This window comes from Aquarana catesbeiana, linkage group LG09 (genome assembly GCF_042186555.1).
Source record: "Aquarana catesbeiana isolate 2022-GZ linkage group LG09, ASM4218655v1, whole genome shotgun sequence".
In the NCBI taxonomy this organism is placed as follows: Eukaryota; Metazoa; Chordata; class Amphibia; order Anura; family Ranidae; genus Aquarana; species Aquarana catesbeiana.
This window is the reverse complement of record NC_133332.1, coordinates 959,799-981,815: the sequence shown is the minus strand read 5'-3', so window position 1 is coordinate 981,815 and position 22,017 is coordinate 959,799. Positions and strand designations below refer to the sequence as shown.

Genomic DNA, 22,017 nt, shown 5'->3' with positions numbered 1-22,017 from the left:
TAACCGTCCCGTTTCAGGATCACATCTCTCTCACATGTAACAATGTAACCGTCCCGTGTCAGGATCACATCTCTCTCACATGTAACAATGTAACCGTCCCGTGTCAGGATCACATCGATCTCACATGTAACAATGTAACCGTCCCGTGTCAGGATCACATCTCTCTCACATGTAACAATGTAACCGTCCCGTGTCAGGATCACATCTCTCTCACATGTAACAATGTAACCGTCCGGTGTCAGGATCACATCGATCTCACATGTAACAATGTAACCGTCCCGTGTCAGGATCACATCTCTCTCACATGTAACAATGTAACCGTCCCGTGTCAGGATCACATCTCTCTCACATGTAACAATGTAACCGTCCCGTGTCAGGATCACATCTCTCTCACATGTAACAATGTAACCGTCCCGTGTCAGGATCACATCGATCTCACATGTAACAATGTAACCGTCCCGTGTCAGGATCACATCGATCTCACATGTAACAATGTAACCGTCCCGTGTCAGGATCACATCGATCTCACATGTAACAATGTAACCGTCCCGTGTCAGGATCACATCGATCTCACATGTAACAATGTAACCGTCCCGTGTCAGGATCACATCGATCTCACATGTAACAATGTAACCGTCCCGTGTCAGGATCACATCGATCTCACATGTAACAATGTAACCGTCCCGTGTCAGGATCACATCTCTCTCACATGTAACAATGTAACCGTCCCGTGTCAGGATCACATCGATCTCACATGTAACAATGTAACCGTCCCGTGTCAGGATCACGTCGATCTCACATGTAACAATGTAACCGTCCCCTGTCAGGATCACATCTCTCTCACATGTAACAATGTAACCGTCCCGTGTCAGGATCACATCGATCTCACATGTAACAATGTAACCGTCCCGTGTCAGGATCACAACGATCTCACATGTAACAATGTAACCGTCCCGTGTCAGGATCACATCTCTCTCACATGTAACAATGTAAGCGTCCCGTGTCAGGATCACAACGATCTCACATGTTACAATGTAACCGTCCCGTGTCAGGATCACATCGATCTCACATGTAACAATGTAACCGTCCGGTGTCAGGATCACATCGATCTCACATGTAACAATGTAACCGTCCCGTGTCAGGATCACATCTATCTCACATGTAACAATGTAACCGTCCCGTGTCAGGATCACATCTCTCTCACATGTAACAATGTAACCGTCCCGTGTCAGGATCACATCTCTCTCACATGTAACAATGTAACCGTCCCGTGTCAGGATCACATCTCTCTCACATGTAACAATGTAACCGTCCCGTGTCAGGATCACATCGATCTCACATGTAACAATGTAACCGTCCCGTGTCAGGATCACATCGATCTCACATGTAACAATGTAACCGTCCCGTGTCAGGATCACATCGATCTCACATGTAACAATGTAACCGTCCCGTGTCAGGATCACAACGATCTCACATGTAACAATGTAACCGTCCCGTGTCAGGATCACATCTCTCTCACATGTAACAATGTAACCGTCCCGTGTCAGGATCACATCTCTCTCACATGTAACAATGTAACCGTCCCGTGTCAGGATCACATCTCTCTCACATGTAACAATGTAACCGTCCCGTGTCAGGATCACATCTCTCTCACATGTAACAATGTAACCGTCCCGTGTCAGGATCACATCTCTCTCACATGTAACAATGTAACCGTCCCGTGTCAGGATCACATCGATCTCACATGTAACAATGTAACCGTCCCGTGTCAGGATCACAACGATCTCACATGTAACAATGTAACCGTCCCGTGTCAGGATCACATCTCTCTCACATGTAACAATGTAACCGTCCCGTGTCAGGATCACATCTCTCTCACATGTAACAATGTAACCGTCCCGTGTCAGGATCACATCGATCTCACATGTAACAATGTAACCGTCCCGTGTCAGGATCACAACGATCTCACATGTAACAATGTAACCGTCCCGTGTCAGGATCACATCTCTCTCACATCTCTGCGATTTTTTTGGAAAGGGTCGCTGACTTTTTCCCCGCAGCAGTTTGCGTTTTCGCTTCCATAGACTTCAATGGAATTGCATCAAAATCACATGGGGGTATTTTTAGTGGGTGTTTTGGCACATTTGGGGTGTCCACTACCCGCACTTCGGGGGGCTCCTAACAATCGCCGCGCGTTTCCAAAATGTACATTTTTGTGTGTTTTTGCGGCGGGGTTGGAAAATGCTCTGATGTGAACGCAGATAAATGAACGTCTTATTATCTCTATTAAACTCTATTCTAGAAGGTTGGAGCCGGTAGGCGGTGTCACGGGCATGGCCGGAGCGGAGGCTGTTGGAGAGGACTGTGTGCAAGCCTGTTGCCCACTGATTATGGGCCCTAGCATTTGAGGTGAATGAGAAATCCAGTCTGAACTGTATTAATCGGACTCAGTCATGTATATATTGTATGGGGACTCCTTACTGTATATTTGTGTCCCTGAAGAGGGAGGGGGGATTCCTCCAGCAGCCCCCTGCTGATAAGACTGATTCATTCTGCTGGGACACATCCTGTGAGGAGATGCTGGTGTTATCAACATGTGTTTATGTTAATTGAGAGAGCTGATCACATTAGCCACCAGCCCTGGCTAATAGACGAATAGTCTAGGCTGAGGAGGGGGGAGATTGTTGTTTGTATTGTTAATTGTATTAATGTGTGAAGCTCGGTGCCCACAAGACTGTCATCTGGTCTGGGTACATTTTGTAGTAAATTAGGTCATGTTAATTAGGTTAGCTTTGAGTCATCCCTGCTGTATAAAGGTCTGTGAGATCTCAAAATAAAGGTAGTTCTGATGTACTCCAAGACTGGTGTTGTCTAGTTCTTGGGGTTCCTATAGCCAGATCCATTGGACTCGTGTTCCAGAACTTAGGAAGCGGTATATGACGGAAGCACTCAAGCGGACTGTGGGGCGTTCCGTGACAGGCGGGCTTCCTGATCTCACTGCACTGTGATTGGCTGCACAGTGTGATGGGTTATATTGGGTATGGTGGTATATTTGGGGGGTATGATGGGATATATTGGGTATGGTGGTATATTTGGGGGGGTATGATGGGTTATATTGGGTACGGTGGTATATTTGGGGGGTATGATGGGTTATTTTGGGTACGGTGGTATATTTGGGAGATATGATGGGTTATATTGGGTACGGTGGTATATTTGGGGGGTATGATGGATTATATTGGGTATGGTGGTATATTTGGGGGATATGATGGGTTATATTGGGTATGGTGGTATATTTGGGGGGTATGATGGGTTATATTGGGTATGGTGGTATATTTGGGGGGTATGATGGGTTATATTGGGTATGGTGGTATATTTGGGGGGTATGATGGGTTATATTGGGTACGGTGGTATATTTGGGGGGTATGATGGGTTATATTGGGTATGGTGGTATATTTGGGGGGTATGATGGGTTATATTGGGTATGGTGGTATATTTGGGGGGTATGATGAGTTATATTTGGTACAGTGGTATATTTGGGGGGTATGATGGGTTATATTGGGTATGGTGGTATATTTGGGGGGTATGATGGGATATATTGGGTATGGTGGTATATTTGGGGGGTATGATGGGTTATATTGGGTATGGTGGTATATTTGGGGGGTATGATGGGTTATATTGGGTATGGTGGTATATTTGGGGGGTATGATGGGATATATTGGGTATGGTGGTATATTTGGGGGGTATGATGGGTTATATTGGGTATGGTGGTATATTTGGGGGGTATGATGGGTTATATTGGGTACGGTGGTATATTTGGGGGGTATGATGGGTTATTTTGGGTACGGTGGTATATTTGGGAGATATGATGGGTTATATTGGGTACGGTGGTATATTTGGGGGATATGATGGGTTATATTGGGTACGGTGGTATATTTGGGGGGTATGATGGGTTATATTGGCTATGGTGGTATATTTGGGGGTATGATGGGTTATATTGGGTATGGTGGTATATTTGGGGGGTATGATGGGTTATATTGGGTATGATGGGATATTTGGGGGGTATGATGGGTTATATTGGGTATGGTGGTATATTTGGGGGATCTGATGGGTTATATTGGGTACGGTGGTATATTTGGGGGGTATGAAGCTTATATTGGGTATTGTGATATATTTGGGGGGTATGATGGGTTATATTGGGTATGGTGGTATATTTGGGGGGTATGATGGGTTATATTGGGTATGGTGGTATATTTGGGGGGTATGATGGGTTATATTGGGTATGGTGGTATATTTGGGGGTATGATGGGTTATATTGGGTATGGTGGTATATTTGGGGTGTATGATGGGTTATATTGGGTACGGTGGTATATTTGGTGGGTATGATGGGTTATATTGGGTATGGTGGTGTATTTGGGGGGTATGATGGGCTATATTGGGTATGGTGGTATATTTGGGGGGTATGATGGGTTATATTGGGTATGGTGGTATATTTGGGGGGGTATGATGGGTTATATTGGGTATGGTGGTATATTTGGGGGGTATGATGGGTTATATTGGTTATGGTGGTATATTTGGGGGGTATGAAGCTTATATTGGGTATTGTGATATATTTGGGGGGTATGATGGGTTATATTGGGTACGGTGGTATATTTGGTGGGTATGATGGGTTATATTGGGTATGGTGGTGTATTTGGGGGGTATGATGGGCTATATTGGGTATGGTGGTATATTTGGGGGGTATGATGGGTTATTTTGGGTATGGTGGTATATTTGGGGGATATGATGGGTTATATTGGGTATGGTGGTATATTTGGGGGATATGATGGGTTATATTGGGTATGGTGGTATATTTGGGGGGTATGATGGTATATTTGGGGTGTATGATGGGTTATATTGGGTATGGTGGTATATTTGGGGGGTATGATGGGTTATATTGGGTATGGTGGTATATTTGGGGGGTATGATGGATTATATTGGGTATGGTGGTATATTTGGGGGGTATGATGGGTTATATTGGGTATGGTGGTATATTTGGGGGGTATGATGGGATATATTGGGTATGGTGGTATATTTGGGGGGTATGATGGGTTATATTGGGTACGGTGGTATATTTGGGGGGTATGATGGGTTATATTGGGTATGGTGGTATATTTGGGGGATATGATGGGTTATATTGGGTATAGTGGTATATTTGGGGAGTATGATGGGATATATTGGGTATGGTGGTATATTTGGGGGGTATGATGGGATATATTGGGTATGGTGGTATATTTGGGGGGTATGATGGGTTATATTGGGTATGGTGGTATATTTGGGGGGTATGATGGATTATATTGGGTATGGTGGTATATTTGGGGGGTATGATGGGTTATATTGGGTATGGTGGTATATTTGGGGGGTATGATGGGATATATTGGGTATGGTGGTATATTTGGGGGGTATGATGGGTTATATTGGGTACGGTGGTATATTTGGGGGGTATGATGGGTTATATTGGGTATGGTGGTATATTTGGGGGGTATGATGGGTTATATTGGGTATGGTGGTATATTTGGGGGATATGATGGGTTATATTGGGTATGGTGGTATATTTGGGGGGTATGATGGGATATATTGGGTATGGTGGTATATTTGGGGGGTATGATGGGTTATATTGGGTATGGTGGTATATTTGGGGGGTATGATGAGTTATATTGGGTATGGTGGTATACTTGGGGGGTATGATGGGTTATATTGGGTACAGTGGTATATTTGGGGGGTATGATGGGTTATATTGGGTATGGTGGTATATTTGGGGGATATGATGGGATATATTGGGTATGGTGGTATATTTGGGGGATATGATGGGATATATTGGGTATGGTGGTATAATTGGGGGGTATGATGGGTTATATTGGGTATGGTGGTATTTTTGGGAGGTGTGATGGGATATATTGGGTATGGTGGTATATTTGGGGGGTATGATGGGTTATATTGGGTATGGTGGTATTTTTGGGAGGTGTGATGGGATATATTGGGTATGGTGGTATATTTGGGGGATATGATGGGATATATTGGGTATGGTGGTATATTTGGGGGGGTATGATGGGATATATTGGGTATGGTGGTATATTTGGGGGGTATGATGGGTTATATTGGGTATGGTGGTATATTTGGGGGGTATGATGGGATATATTGGGTATGGTGGTATATTTGGGGGGTATGATGGGTTATATTGGGTATGGTGGTATATTTGGGGGGTATGATGGGTTATATTGGGTACGGTGGTATATTTGGGGGGTATGATGGGTTATTTTGGGTACGGTGGTATATTTGGGAGGTATGATGGGTTATATTGGGTACGGTGGTATATTTGGGGGATATGATGGGTTATATTGGGTACGGTGGTATATTTGGGGGGTATGATGGGTTATATTGGCTATGGTGGTATATTTGGGGGTATGATGGGTTATATTGGGTATGGTGGTATATTTGGGGGGTATGATGGGTTATATTGGGTATGATGGGATATTTGGGGGGTATGATGGGTTATATTGGGTATGGTGGTATATTTGGGGGATATGATGGGTTATATTGGGTACGGTGGTATATTTGGGGGGTATGATGGGTTATATTGGGTATGGTGGTATATTTGGGGGGTATGATGGGTTATATTGAGTATGGTGGTATATTTGGGGGTATGATGGGTTATATTGGGTATGGTGGTATATTTGGGGGGTATGATGGGTTATATTGGGTATGGTGGTATATTTGGGGGGTATGAAGCTTATATTGGGTATTGTGATATATTTGGGGGGTATGATGGGTTATATTGGGTATGGTGGTATATTTGGGGGGTATGATGGGTTATATTGGGTATGGTGGTATATTTGGGGGGTATGATGGGTTATATTGGGTATGGTGGTATATTTGGGGGTATGATGGGTTATATTGGGTATGGTGGTATATTTGGGGTGTATGATGGGTTATATTGGGTACGGTGGTATATTTGGTGGGTATGATGGGTTATATTGGGTATGGTGGTGTATTTGGGGGGTATGATGGGCTATATTGGGTATGGTGGTATATTTGGGGGGTATGATGGGTTATATTGGGTATGGTGGTATATTTGGGGGGGTATGATGGGTTATATTGGGTATGGTGGTATATTTGGGGGGTATGATGGGTTATATTGGTTATGGTGGTATATTTGGGGGGTATGAAGCTTATATTGGGTATTGTGATATATTTGGGGGGTATGATGGGTTATATTGGGTACGGTGGTATATTTGGTGGGTATGATGGGTTATATTGGGTATGGTGGTGTATTTGGGGGGTATGATGGGCTATATTGGGTATGGTGGTATATTTGGGGGGTATGATGGGTTATTTTGGGTATGGTGGTATATTTGGGGGATATGATGGGTTATATTGGGTATGGTGGTATATTTGGGGGATATGATGGGTTATATTGGGTATGGTGGTATATTTGGGGGGTATGATGGTATATTTGGGGTGTATGATGGGTTATATTGGGTATGGTGGTATATTTGGGGGGTATGATGGGTTATATTGGGTATGGTGGTATATTTGGGGGGTATGATGGATTATATTGGGTATGGTGGTATATTTGGGGGGTATGATGGGTTATATTGGGTATGGTGGTATATTTGGGGGGTATGATGGGATATATTGGGTATGGTGGTATATTTGGGGGGTATGATGGGTTATATTGGGTACGGTGGTATATTTGGGGGGTATGATGGGTTATATTGGGTATGGTGGTATATTTGGGGGATATGATGGGTTATATTGGGTATAGTGGTATATTTGGGGAGTATGATGGGATATATTGGGTATGGTGGTATATTTAAGGGGTATGATGGGATATATTGGGTATGGTGGTATATTTGGGGGGTATGATGGGTTATATTGGGTAGGGTGGTATATTTGGGGGGTATGATGGATTATATTGGGTATGGTGGTATATTTGGGGGGTATGATGGGTTATATTGGGTATGGTGGTATATTTGGGGGGTATGATGGGATATATTGGGTATGGTGGTATATTTGGGGGGTATGATGGGTTATATTGGGTATGGTGGTATATTTGGGGGGTATGATGAGTTATATTGGGTATGGTGGTATACTTGGGGGGTATGATGGGTTATATTGGGTACAGTGGTATATTTGGGGGGTATGATGGGTTATATTGGGTATGGTGGTATATTTGGGGGATATGATGGGATATATTGGGTATGGTGGTATATTTGGGGGATATGATGGGATATATTGGGTATGGTGGTATACTTGGGGGGTATGATGGGTTATATTGGGTATGGTGGTATTTTTGGGAGGTGTGATGGGTAATATTGGGTATGGTGGTATATTTGGGAGGTATGATGGTATATTTGGGGTGTATGATGGGTTATATTGGGGTGCAGACTCTCTGGCTGGGAATTAGCGCACACCTACATGTCCTTTGTCGTCCATCTCGTTGTTGGTGAGTTTGACGCGGTCGAAGTTGATGATTTGCCTCATCCAGGTCTCCCCGGAGCAGGGCGAGTCGGGGTGAATGTAGAGTCGGGGGGTGATACACGAGTGGTCGGTGTTCCCGGCAACCATCCACTGTGAGCTGTGATAGACGTACCTGGAGAGAGCAGGAAATATTCATATTAATACCCCATGAGGGGGGCTCATCCTGCCTATATAGGGGGGGTGAGAGGGGTGCATCCTGCCTACATAGGGGAGGGGGGCTACAGAGGCTCAGTCTGCATATGTAGGGGGAGGGTGACAGGTACTCAGCCTGTCTATATAAGGGGGGTTTACAAGGGTATAGCCTGCCTATTAGGGGGGGTGGGGGTGACAATGGCTCATCATGCATTTATAGGGGGCTGCAGGGGTCTATCCTGCCTATATGGGGAAGGGGGGACATAGGGAGTTAGGATGGGGTGCCTATATGTGGCACTACAGAGGGCTTAGCCTCAGGGTACGGGGGACTCAGCCTGCCTGTATGGGGGCCACATGGGCTCAGCTATATGAGGAGGGAGCTGTGTTAAGGGGTCTCTACCTGTCTTTATAGCATGGGGGGCATCAGTACCTCAGCCTACTTATATTCTATATAGTGGGGGGCTGGAATGGGGGGTCACTGTGCATTCCTGGTAATGATAGGATGGAGGTCAGACCACGGGGGGAGGGGGGCTGGAAGGGGGTCAGAGGTCAGACCTGTATCTCTTGGAGTCCACAGGGATGATGTCCATGGCGATATAATATTGTTTTCCCGGATCCAATCCTTTCACCTTCACCCTCACCGATGGGAACATCCGCCTACAACACGAGAAATCCATAATTACAGGGGACACAAGGGGGGTCCTGACATATAATAGGGGGTCCTGACGTATAATAGGGGGTCCTGACATATAGTAGGGGGTCCTGATGTATAATAGGGGGTCCTGACATATAATGGGGGTCCTGACATACAATGGGGGGTCCTGACTTACAATGGGGGTGTGCTGACATATAATGAGGGGATCCGGACATACAATGGGGGGTCCTGACATACAGTGGGGGGTCCTGACATACAGTGGGGGGTCCTGACAAACAATGGGCAGTCCTGACATACAATGGGGGGTCCTGACATACAGTGGGGGGTCCTGACAAACAATGGGCAGTCCTGACATACAGTGGGGGGTCTGGACATACAGTGGGGGGTCCTGACATACAGTGGGGGGGGTCCTGACATACAATGGGGGGTCCTGACATACAGTGGGGGGTCCTGACATACAGTGGGGGGGGTCCTGACATACAATGGGGGGTCCTGACATACAGTGGGGGGGTCCTGACATACAATGGGGTCCTGACATACAGTGGGGGGTCCTGACATACAGTGGGGGGTCCTGACATACAGTGGGGGTCCTGACAAACAATGGGCAGTCCTGACATACAATGGGGGGTCCTGACATACAGTGGGGGGTCCTGACATACAATGAGGGGTCCTGACATACAATGGGGGGTCCTGACATACAATGGGGGGTCCTGACATACAGTGGGGGGTCCTGACATACAATGGGGGGTCCTGACATACAATGGGGGGTCCTGACATACAGTGGGGGGTCCTGACATACAATGGGGGGTCCTGACATACAATGGGGGGTCCTGACATACAATGGGGGGTCCTGACATACAGTGGGGGGTCCTGACATACAATGAGGGGTCCTGACATACAATGGGGGGTCCTGACATACAGTGGGGGGTCCTGACATACAATGGGGGGTCCTGACATACAATGGAGGGGTCCGGACATACAATGGGGGGTCCGGACATACAATTCTACTACAGATAATGGGATTTGGTAATTCTGACCTGATGGGGGAGATTTATTAACACCGGAGAATCTGGTGCAGCTCTAGAAACCAATCAGCTTCCAGGTTTTATTGTCAAAGCTTTATTGAAGAAGCTGATTGGCTGCACCAGACTCTGCTGTCTCCGGTGTTAGTAAATCTCCTCCTGTATGAGGAGATCGTCCATCTACACCGTATATATATATATATATATATATATACATGGAGGAGGAATCGGTGAGGATTTTATCATTCAGCCAAAGAAAACTATCTGTGAATGCAGAGCCAGATTTCGATCCCGGGGGGGCTCTTCAGGTTTGGGGGGCTCTTCAGGTTTGAGGGGCCTTTAGGTTCAGGGGGGCTCTTTAGGTTCGGAGGGGCTTCAGGTTCGGGGGGGCCTTCAGATTTGGGGGGTGCCCTTTAGGTTCGGGGGGCCCTTTAGGTTCGGGGGGTCCTTCAGGTTCGGGGGGTCCTTCGGGTTCGGGGGGGCCTTCAGATTTGGGGGGTGCCCTTTAGGTTCGGGGGGCCCTTTAGGTTCGGGGGTCCTTCAGGTTCGGGAGGTCCTTCGGGTTCGGGGGGGGCCTTCAGATTTGGGGGGTGCCCTTTAGGTTTGAGGGGCCCTTTAGGTTCAGGGGTCCTTCAGGTTCGGGGGGTCCTTCAGGTTCGGGGGGCTCTTATACACAGAGTTAGTTTACATTCTCAATGACAGTCACACGGCCTCATTCTGAGGAGACACGTACCACACGCATGCGCAGTCATAGCACTCTATGGGGTTGATTTCCTAAAGGCAAATAGACAAACAATCTGAGTCTCTCCAGAACTTAGTAAATGAGGTGAAGCTTCACTTTACAAGGAATACCCAATCACATGCAAGGAAAACAGCAGAAAAAAAATGCATTTTTGCCTGCACATGATTGGATGATGGAAGTCAGCAGAACGTTCGCTCATTTACTAAGCGGTGAGGAAAATGCATTTTGAAAAGTGCAACATTTATATTTATTATTGATTTTTGCTGGGTTTTTTTTTGCCTTCCTCGGGATGAATTGTGTATTTGGGATTGTGTGATTTTTTCCCCCCTTTTATTGGTTGAACTGGATGGACTTTTTTCAACCATGAAAATCCCCCCCAATGTGCGCTTTGCTCAATCCGCCAAAATTCATTTTTGAAAAAAGATACAACAACTCGGCAAAATATTACCAAGATACATTTCTTTTTAAAAAAAGTTAATTTTTTTATTATACATTTTATATTATTTTATTAGTACTTATTTTTCTATTATTTTATATATATTCTTTTCATATTGTTTTATATAATTTTTGTATAGAGAGGGGCCCCTTCTGTCAGGGGGACCCTGGGCAATTACCCCTTTATAAATCCAGCCGTGATTGTACAGCCAGATCTGGGGTCTGAGGTGGGTGTTAGATAGACTAGCAGATTTGGATGGTGATTATACAGGAATTATTTATTATTATTATTATTATTATTATTATTATTATTGTTGTTATTAAATGGGAATTATATATTATTATCATACAGGATTATTATTTTTATTATACAGGATTTATATATTATTATACAGGATTATTATTATTATTACACAAGATTTATATATTATTATTATGATTATAATTATTATTGTTATTATTATTATTATTGTTGTTATTATTATTATTATTATTATTGTTGTTATTATTAAATGGGAATTATATATTATTATCATACAGGATTATTATTATTATACAGGATTATTATTATTATACAGGATTTATATATTATTATTATTGTACAGGATTATTATTATTATACAGGATTTATATATTAATATTATTATATAGGATTTATATATTATACAGGATTGTTATTATTATTAATATTATTATTATTATACAGGATTTATATATTATTATTATTATTATTATTGTTATTATACAGGAATTTTATATTATTATACAGGATTATTATTATTTTTATTATACAGGATTTATATAGTTTGCGCAGTGCTTTACAACATTTGGACAGATACAGTTACAATACAATTCAACATGGGAGGATCCAGAGGGCTCTGATCCCGAGAGCTTACAATCTAGGAGGAATCAGAGGGTCCGGCTCATTATCTCCAACACTTTATAATCAGTTACAGCAAAGGTTTATTTATTTTTTATTATTTGGGATAAAGGTTTTATGTAAAGAAATAAAATCTGATCATTGTAAGCACCCCGTCAGTGGCAAATGGTTTATCTCATTCCTCCAACTGCCACTTTTGGTCTAGTAAAAAAAAAAAAAACGGACTTACTGGCCGGATCACCAGGTGAAAATAAAGGCAGAAAAAACCCCTAAACAAAGAAAACGAATGCGGCCGCCACCTCTAGAATCCGGTGAGCCACAAATTACGACGTTTTTGTTTTTGGATTTAAAACCACTTTAAGTGATCCCCTTTGATTGGCCGCCCTGATTTATAAAGGATGTTTTTATTATATCAGATTCCTTCCTCCGACATTCTGCGATTCGGAACGTTTTCATCGCTAATAAGATCCCCGAAGAAAGGAATCGCTTCATCGCCAAACGTTCCGCATCGATCGACGGCGACTGCGATTATCTCCAATTTACTAAAGATCAGAAATGTCGTCTTCTGGTGACATCAAAAGTATAAATATATATATAATACATAAAATGCATAAATATAATAAAATGTTTATATTTTATTATAATATTATTATTTGTCCATTAGATCTCTTTATATTTATTATATTATTATATCATTTATCATAAAATAAAATTATAATAAAATACATTTTGCAGAATTGATGGGAGTGAAAAATGTCCAGAAATCTTTTTTGGGTATCTATAGAACTGCGCTGATTGATATATATATCTATATACAGTATATAGAACTGCGCTGATTGATATATATATCTATATACAGTATATAGAACTGCGCTGATTGATATATATATCTATATACAGTATATAGAACTGCGCTGATTGATATATATATCTATATACAGTAGTATATAGAACTGCGCTGATTGATATATATATCTATATACAGTATATAGAACTGCGCTGATTGATATATATATCTATATACAGTATATAGAACTGCACTGATTGATATATATATCTATATACAGTATATAGAACTGCGCTGATTGATATATATATCTATATACAGTATATAGAACTGCGCTGATTGATATATATATCTATATACAGTATATAGAACTGCACTGATTGATATATATATCTATATACAGTATATAGAACTGCGCTGATTGATATATATATCTATATACAGTATATAGAACTGCACTGATTGATATATATATCTATATACAGTATATTGAACTGCACTGATTGATATATATATATCTATATACAGTATATAGAACTGCGCTGATTGATATATATATCTATATACAGTATATAGAACTGCGCTGATTGATATATATATCTATATACAGTATATAGAACTGCACTGATTGATATATATATCTATATACAGTATATAGAACTGCACTGATTGATATATATATCTACATACAGTATATAGAACTGCACTGATTGATATATATATCTATATACAGTATATAGAACTGCGCTGATTGATATATATATCTATATACAGTATATAGGACTTGATTCTCCTGTATACAGTATATATAATATATATTTTACATTGTACGCTCTGAGGGCGGGAAGTGATGTGAATGTATAATATATATAATATAAATGTAAAGTGCTGTATACATAGACAGTGGTATATAAATGATATATATATATATATACAGCTGAGGAGATTGTTATGGAATTACATGACGGATGAGAAACGTTTCATGTCAGGGACTCTCCAGCGACAGTCGCTCGCGTTCTCCGCCGGGGTTTATCTGGAGGGAGATTTTTAGCGCTCCTTCCACTTCTCGCAGCAGAAGAATTGCCTCTCGGCGACTCGAGGGATGAAATCGCTACAAAACGCAGCTCATCGCTCTTTGTCTGTCCCCGCACCTCTGAGGCTCGTATTAGGAAATCTCTTTGGGGTGATTGCAGCCACATTGGTGCACTCGCAACAAAACGGATTGAAATTGTCATTCTGCTAAAACGTTGGGGGGGGGGGCGATAAAACTGGGGAGTGGGAAATCCGGCACAGGTCCGCATGGCAGCCAATCAGCTTCCAGGGTTTGGGGCCCCTTTAGGGACGGTTCACATCTGCGGCGGTGCGAATTTTGCGCAAATTTGATCCGATTGCGTTGCGAATTTTCTTTGCGAATTCTTCATATGTTCTGGTGAATCTACTGCGATTCTACGGCAAATATTGAATTCGCATCGCACGCGGATCAAACTCGCACAGGACCCTTTTTGTACGCAGCTTAAATTCGCAACGCATTGATGTGAACGGCACTAATGGAAAACGATGTTATTTAAATGACTTGCGAATTTGAGAGATCGCAACGGATCAAATTTGCAATAGAATTCGCAGCAGTGTGAACCGGCCCTTACACCGCTCTGCAGCACACACGCGTCTTTACTGCGATTTTGCCGTGTTTTCTGGTGCGTTTTTTGGGTTTCCAGCACCTGTGAAAAATGGACGTGTGAATCAAAAACGCACTCAAATTTTTACAGCGATTTCACCGCGATTTTGATGCGTTTTCCATTCATTTAAGGCTCCATGCACACTGGTATAGAGAATGTTCCTTCTATAGGAGTTTTGTGTCTGTAGAAGCCGATCGATGTTTTCTCTCCATACACATAACAATGTTTAGAGGCAGAAAAAAAACCTTCTGATTTCACGTTTCTGATTGGAGGCAGAAAAATCGTAAAACTCTCCTAAACTCGTCTAAACTTTCTACATAAAATGCTCCATATCGGCGTTTTTTACTCCCTAGAGAACGAACGTTTTTATGAAGCGCAGTGTGGGTGGAGCCTCAATAGGGCGATGCGTTTTTGCTGCGGTTTTCAAGATGCACGGCGCCCGTAAACGCAGCGCAGGGAGGAGCCCCGGAGGATTTAAAGGGAAAGATTAAAAAAACGCAGGAAAATCGTTATAAATATGAAGGGGCCTCATTGTCAAATCTTCATTGAAGAAGCTGATTGGTTCCCAGGCAGAGCTGCCCCCCCCCCAATGCTTGGACCCTGAAGAGGGGGGGAGGGGGGGCACCCTGAAAACTTGTCCTGCAAATCTACATATCGGTGATAATCAATAAACGATCACCGACAATTCTCAGATTTTTTTTAAGAAGATTATAATTGATCTTTGCATAGATGTGCACCCCAAAACTCAAACACACATGAATATATATATATACACACACACATGAATATATATATATACACACACACATAAATATATATATATACACACACACATGAATATATATATATACACACACACATGAATATATATATATATACACACACACGAATATATATATATACACACACACACATGAATATATATATATACACACACACATGAATATATATATATACACACACACATGAATATATATATATACACACACACATGAATATATATATATACACACACACATGAATATATATATATATATATATATACACACACACGAATATATATATATACACACACACATGAATATATATATATACACACACACATGAATATATATATATATACACACACATGAATATATATATATACACACACACATGAATATATATATATACACACACACATGAATATATATATATATACACACACATGAATATATATATATACACACACACATGAATATATATATATACACACACACATGAATATATATATATACACACACACATGAATATATATATATATACACACACACATGAATATATATATATACACACACACACGAATATATATATATACACACACACACATGAATATATATATATACACACACACACGAATATATATATATACACACACACATGAATATATATATATATACACACACACATGAATATATATATATATATACACACACGAATATATATATATACACACACACACATGAATATATATATACACACACACATGAATATATATATATATACACACACACATGAATATATATATACACACACACACATGAATATATATATATATATACACACACACATGAATATATATATATATATACACACACACATGAATATATATATATATATACACACACACATGAATATATATATATACACACACACATGAATATATATATATACACACACACATGAATATATATATATACACACACACATGAATATATATATATACACACACACATGAATATATATATATACACACACACATGAATATATATATATACACACACACGAATATATATATATATACACACACATGAATATATATATATATATATATATACACACACATGAATATATATATATATACACACATGAATATATATATATATATATATATACACACACATGAATATATATATATATACACACATGAATATATATATATATATATACACACACATGAATATATATATATACACACACACATGAATATATATATATACACACACACATGAATATATATATATACACACACACATGAATATATATATATACACACACACATGAATATATATATATACACACACACATGAATATATATATATATATACTCACAAATACACTCTAAATAAATGTAAAACAAATGAATATGTTGTAGGGCAGTGGACGGTGTCAGTAGTTTTTTATTTTTGTATTATTTTTTACAATTTTATTTATATTCTTTTATTATTATTTTTTTTTTTTTTAAATTAGGAGCATTGGTGAAATATCAACAGGGGGATCTGCGCCACATGAGGTGACCAGGGTGTGTCCAGGCACACCCGGCACACCCCCTGCGCACCCCTATGGATCTTTGTATGATTTTATATCAAACCAAAGAAACTGAAATATTCAACAACTAAAATACAGCCCCCCCCTCCCCCCCCCCACTCATCCTCTATGGGGGGAGGGGCGGGGGCATTTATAGAATTATAGAGAGAAGACAGGATATAAACATTCTAATACAATCATCGTACATCGATTTCTATCAGTCCACACACAGCGAGATTATCTTCTATAGAAATATCAGAGAGAACTGGAAATCATAAATGATCGGAAATCCGGAATATTTGTAGAAAGTTCTTCTCAGGAGAGAAATGAGAAAGAAATATAAGAGATTATATATAGGAGGAGATTATATTCCAGGGAGGAAGATACAGAATGACGTCACAAGTCGGGGTATATCGCAGTGTAATAGATCAGAATACATTTGGTGGCTACAAACGATCCTCCGTCTGTATAATTGTATGAAATCAGATATAAAAATATAATGATTTCTTTTTAGTGCCGGATAGTATTATAATATCTGTCTATATATATAAAATATTTGAATCACTTGTGTAACAAATCTATTGGTACGAATTATTATTATTATTATTATTATTATTATTATTATTATTTGGAGTTAATGGGATTTGTTAAAAATATATTTTTATTTATAAAATGTAGCAAAGAGAATAGAAAAGATCTTCTGATTACATGAAATCTCGATCATATTCTCTCAGATGAAATCCATCCAATAATATATTGTGGTGAATTTATTTCTTTTTATCCTCTTATAATGGATCTTCACTCCTTTCTATATTTGTTATTATTATTTTTTATATCTATATACACAACTATTTTATATAGATAGATATAATTATTTATAGATTTGTTACACAACTTCTATATAATATATATATATAACAGTAGAGGAAATAATAATAATAATAATAATAATAATAATAATAATAATAATAATAGATATAACTTCCACTGATTGTTACAATTATCTTGCAAACCAACAGAATTATTTGATATAGATATTTATTCCTTTTTGTTACATTCTAACAGGAAATATTACAATGTTTCCAGGTGATCCGGATATTTATCACTCACCGAGGAAAGGAGTTTCTGTGGACAATGGGGAATTATCAGAACATTTCCATCCGGACTCCTTCAGTATAAGATTTATGAATGGATCTCTTATCTGTATTTATTTTTGATGACGTAGTATATTTGTAGATACATGTTATATTATGATTGCTGCTAATTATCGGATAATTTGCTGTCTCTTTTTATGTCAGACTCTGACGTCATCATACATGGGAATTTGTACTGATGACTTTATTACATCGGATTAGTTCTGATTATTTCTATACACATTGTGCAGTAATTGTAATATCTGTGACGTCACATGTCTGGATAGAAGACCAGTGCCTGATGTCATCTGACTATTACCACATCGCCAGTGATGTCATAATACCGTGTGATGTCACAGTACACCGCAGGTGACCCGGATATAAAATAATAAATGATTGTGATTATATACAGACAGGGACTGATCTATATTGTAATTCATGTTCTGTGCTCCCGGTAATGTGGTCACATTATGATGTCATGATCAGAGAGGTGACGTCACAATGCACCCATTCTGTGTATAGTTGTATTGTGACATCACAAGTCGGTTCTCTAAATGATATTTTTATTTCTAATCCCACAGACAGTTCATATTTCAGGAGAAGGTTTCCTCCTCTGATCGGATCGGATGGTGTATGGAAGGAGTGAAATATGAACTGTCTGTGCAACTAAAAAGGATCAACCAGAACCGAACTGTATGAGAGGAGACTTCACAATCCGAATTATTGGGGTGATAGGTGTATGGGGGAGGGGGGATGTGGGGATTGGGGTGATAGGTGTGTTGGGGGGAGGGGGGGTTGGGTGATAGGTGTGTTGGGGGGAGGGGGGATTGGGGTGATAGGTGTGTTGGGGGGAGGGGGGATTGGGGAGATAGGTGTGTTGGGGGGAGGGGGGATTGGGGTGATAGGTGTGTTGGGGGGAGGGGGGATTGGGGTGATAGGTGTGTTGGGGGGAGGGGGGATTGGGGTGATAGGTGTGTTGGGGGGAGGGGGAGGGTTGCGGTCTGGAAAGGACATTGGTGGAATGCAGTTTGTAGAATAAACAGAAAAGTTTGCTGGAAATATTCGGAGAAATTCCTCCTCCGGACAGCAAATGGTGAATCCCCCCCCATCTGTATACAATGTGTACTCCGTATAAACCCGTATATACAATGTATACTCCGTATAATCCCGTATATACAATGTATACTCCGTATAATCCCGTATATACAATGTATACTCCATATAAACCCGTATATACAATGTATACTCCATATAAACCCGTATATACAATGTATACTCCATATAATCCCGTATATACAATGTATACTCCATATAATCCCGTATATACAATGTGTACTCCATATAAACCCGTATATACAATGTATACTCCATATAAACCCGTATATACAATGTATACTCCATATAAACCCGTATATACAATGTATACTCCATATAATCCCGTATATACAATGTATACTCCATATAATCCCGTATATACAATGTATACTCCATATAATCCCGTATATACAATGTATACTCCATATAAACCCGTATATACAATGTATACTCCGTATAAACCCGTATATACAATGTATACTCCATATAAACCCGTATATACAATGTATACTCCATATAAACCCGTATATACAATGTATACTCCATATAAACCCGTATATACAATGTATACTCCATATAATCCCGTATATACAATGTATACTCCATATAATCCCGTATATACAATGTATACTCCGTATAATCCCGTATATACAATGTATACTCCATATAAACCCGTATATACAATGTATACTCCGTATAATCCCGTATATACAATGTATGGGGAGATTATATATATGACTGCACAGGAAGATCGGGTGTACAATATTTAAACAGTATATATAATAATTGTAGGAACTTTGTATATTGAATGTAATTCATGTCAATGAATAGTTTAGGGGCTCTGTATGACTGTATATACATATTTTATATGACTGTATAGGGAATATATATATATATTGTGGATATTATAACTGTATATTCAATAAATAGGAACATTATATGACTGTATATGATATACATATAATATATATATATATATATGAGATGTCTGGGAAATGATATATATAGGAATATTGTACATATAATATAAAGAGATATTATACATTATATACAGTATTTGATGATATTATGATTGTATATGATTAGTATACATATAATATATCGGGACATGTAATGTATATACGATGTACAGGAATATATATATATATATATACTCTCGGCATATAAATGATATTATGGGATGGGGCTCTGATTTCGGGGTACGGAGAATATTATTATCACCTGAACTTCCTGCAGATTTAATTTCTGCACCAAAATACCCCAAATCTGTCCGGAGCTGAACCCCGAAAATGAATTGTGGTGGGGAGGGAAGAGATGGGGGGACATAGAACAGTCCGGGGTGTATATACAGGATGGGGGGGGTGTATATACATATTTCGAATCGCACATTATATATAGCACGGTATATAGCTCTCTATATTAGACAGTATACACCGGTAATGTACTCGGTACGGAATATCTCTGATCCCCCCTGTATTGTAATGTCCGCCCTCATGTTGTAAAGAGCCATATAAATCCTGTATAATAATTATATATATATATATATAAATGCTACAGACTGAATATAAGGAATATAAATACAGACTTGTGTATTATCATTACCAGTATATAGAACATTCGCTGCTGACTTATATAATAGGAGGTACACCCTGTATATAATAAACGGTATATAGGTCTGTATGTCCCGGTGACGGACATGGCACATAGTATATGAGGGTGGAGGAGGAGGACACATAGTATATGAGGGTGGAGGAGGACACATAGTATATGAGGGTGGAGGAGGAGGACACATAGTATATGAGGGTGGAGGAGGACACATAGTATATGAGGGTGGAGGAGGACACATAGTATATGAGGGTGGAGGGTACCTGCCCGCCTTGGTGATGATCATCTCGGTTCCGATCTCATGGAATCTCCTCCACAGATCTCCCCCTTGCAGCTCCACTTGGACCGGAGGGCGCTCCGCACAGGCGGGGGAAAGGGGCGCCGCGGATTTGGATCTTTTTTCTGCGGGGACACAACGGGGGTACAGAGTGTGAGCGGTCCCCGTGTCATACATGGGGTGAAGAGAGTAGAATTTGGGGTTCCCATTGTATTCCTCTCACTAACCCGGCTCCTCCTCAGTCCTGGGGTCCCTCAGGTGCTCCTTGTCCTCTGTGGCCCCTGGCTCCTCCAGCTTCCTCTTCCCCACCAGCGCCTCCACTGAGAAGGAACGGGCCCGGGAGCTCAGCGCCATCCTGCCCCTCCAGGGGCCCCTAATATGATCTCCTCCGATCTCCGTTCAGAGGAGGAATGAGACCCAATTCTCCTCCTTACAACTGCCCAGTACAGGGGTCCCAGGGGACCCTCCCTCCGCCCACCAATCACTGAGGAGGGGAGGAGAGACCCCAACCTGAGTACAGAGAGACGGCAAAGAGAGACCCCCAACCATAGGAGAAGAGACCCCCAACCTGAGTACAGAGAGGGGAGACCCCCAACCTGAGTACAGAGAGGAGAGACCCCCAACTTGTGTACAGAGAGGAGAGACCCCCAACCTGAGTACAGAGAGGAGAGACCCCCAACCTGAGTACAGAGAGGAGAGACCCCCAACCTGAGTA

The 22,017-nt window shown here is 40.5% G+C and overlaps 1 protein-coding gene across 1 annotated transcript in view; it reads right to left on the bottom strand.

The window, feature by feature from the left end:
* TBX22 (T-box transcription factor 22) overlaps positions 1-21,656 on the bottom strand; it is a 55,782-nt gene extending 34,126 nt beyond the window's left edge. Inside the window, exons 1-4 of the mRNA XM_073597867.1 lie at positions 21,553-21,656; positions 21,289-21,435; positions 9,205-9,306; positions 8,455-8,629 (exon numbers count right to left, since the gene is read on the bottom strand). Of these exons, the coding sequence (XP_073453968.1) occupies positions 8,455-8,629; positions 9,205-9,306; positions 21,289-21,435; positions 21,553-21,656 (528 nt within the window). The remainder of the gene's footprint in view (positions 1-8,454; positions 8,630-9,204; positions 9,307-21,288; positions 21,436-21,552) is intronic.
* Positions 21,657-22,017: the final 361 nt, after the last annotated feature.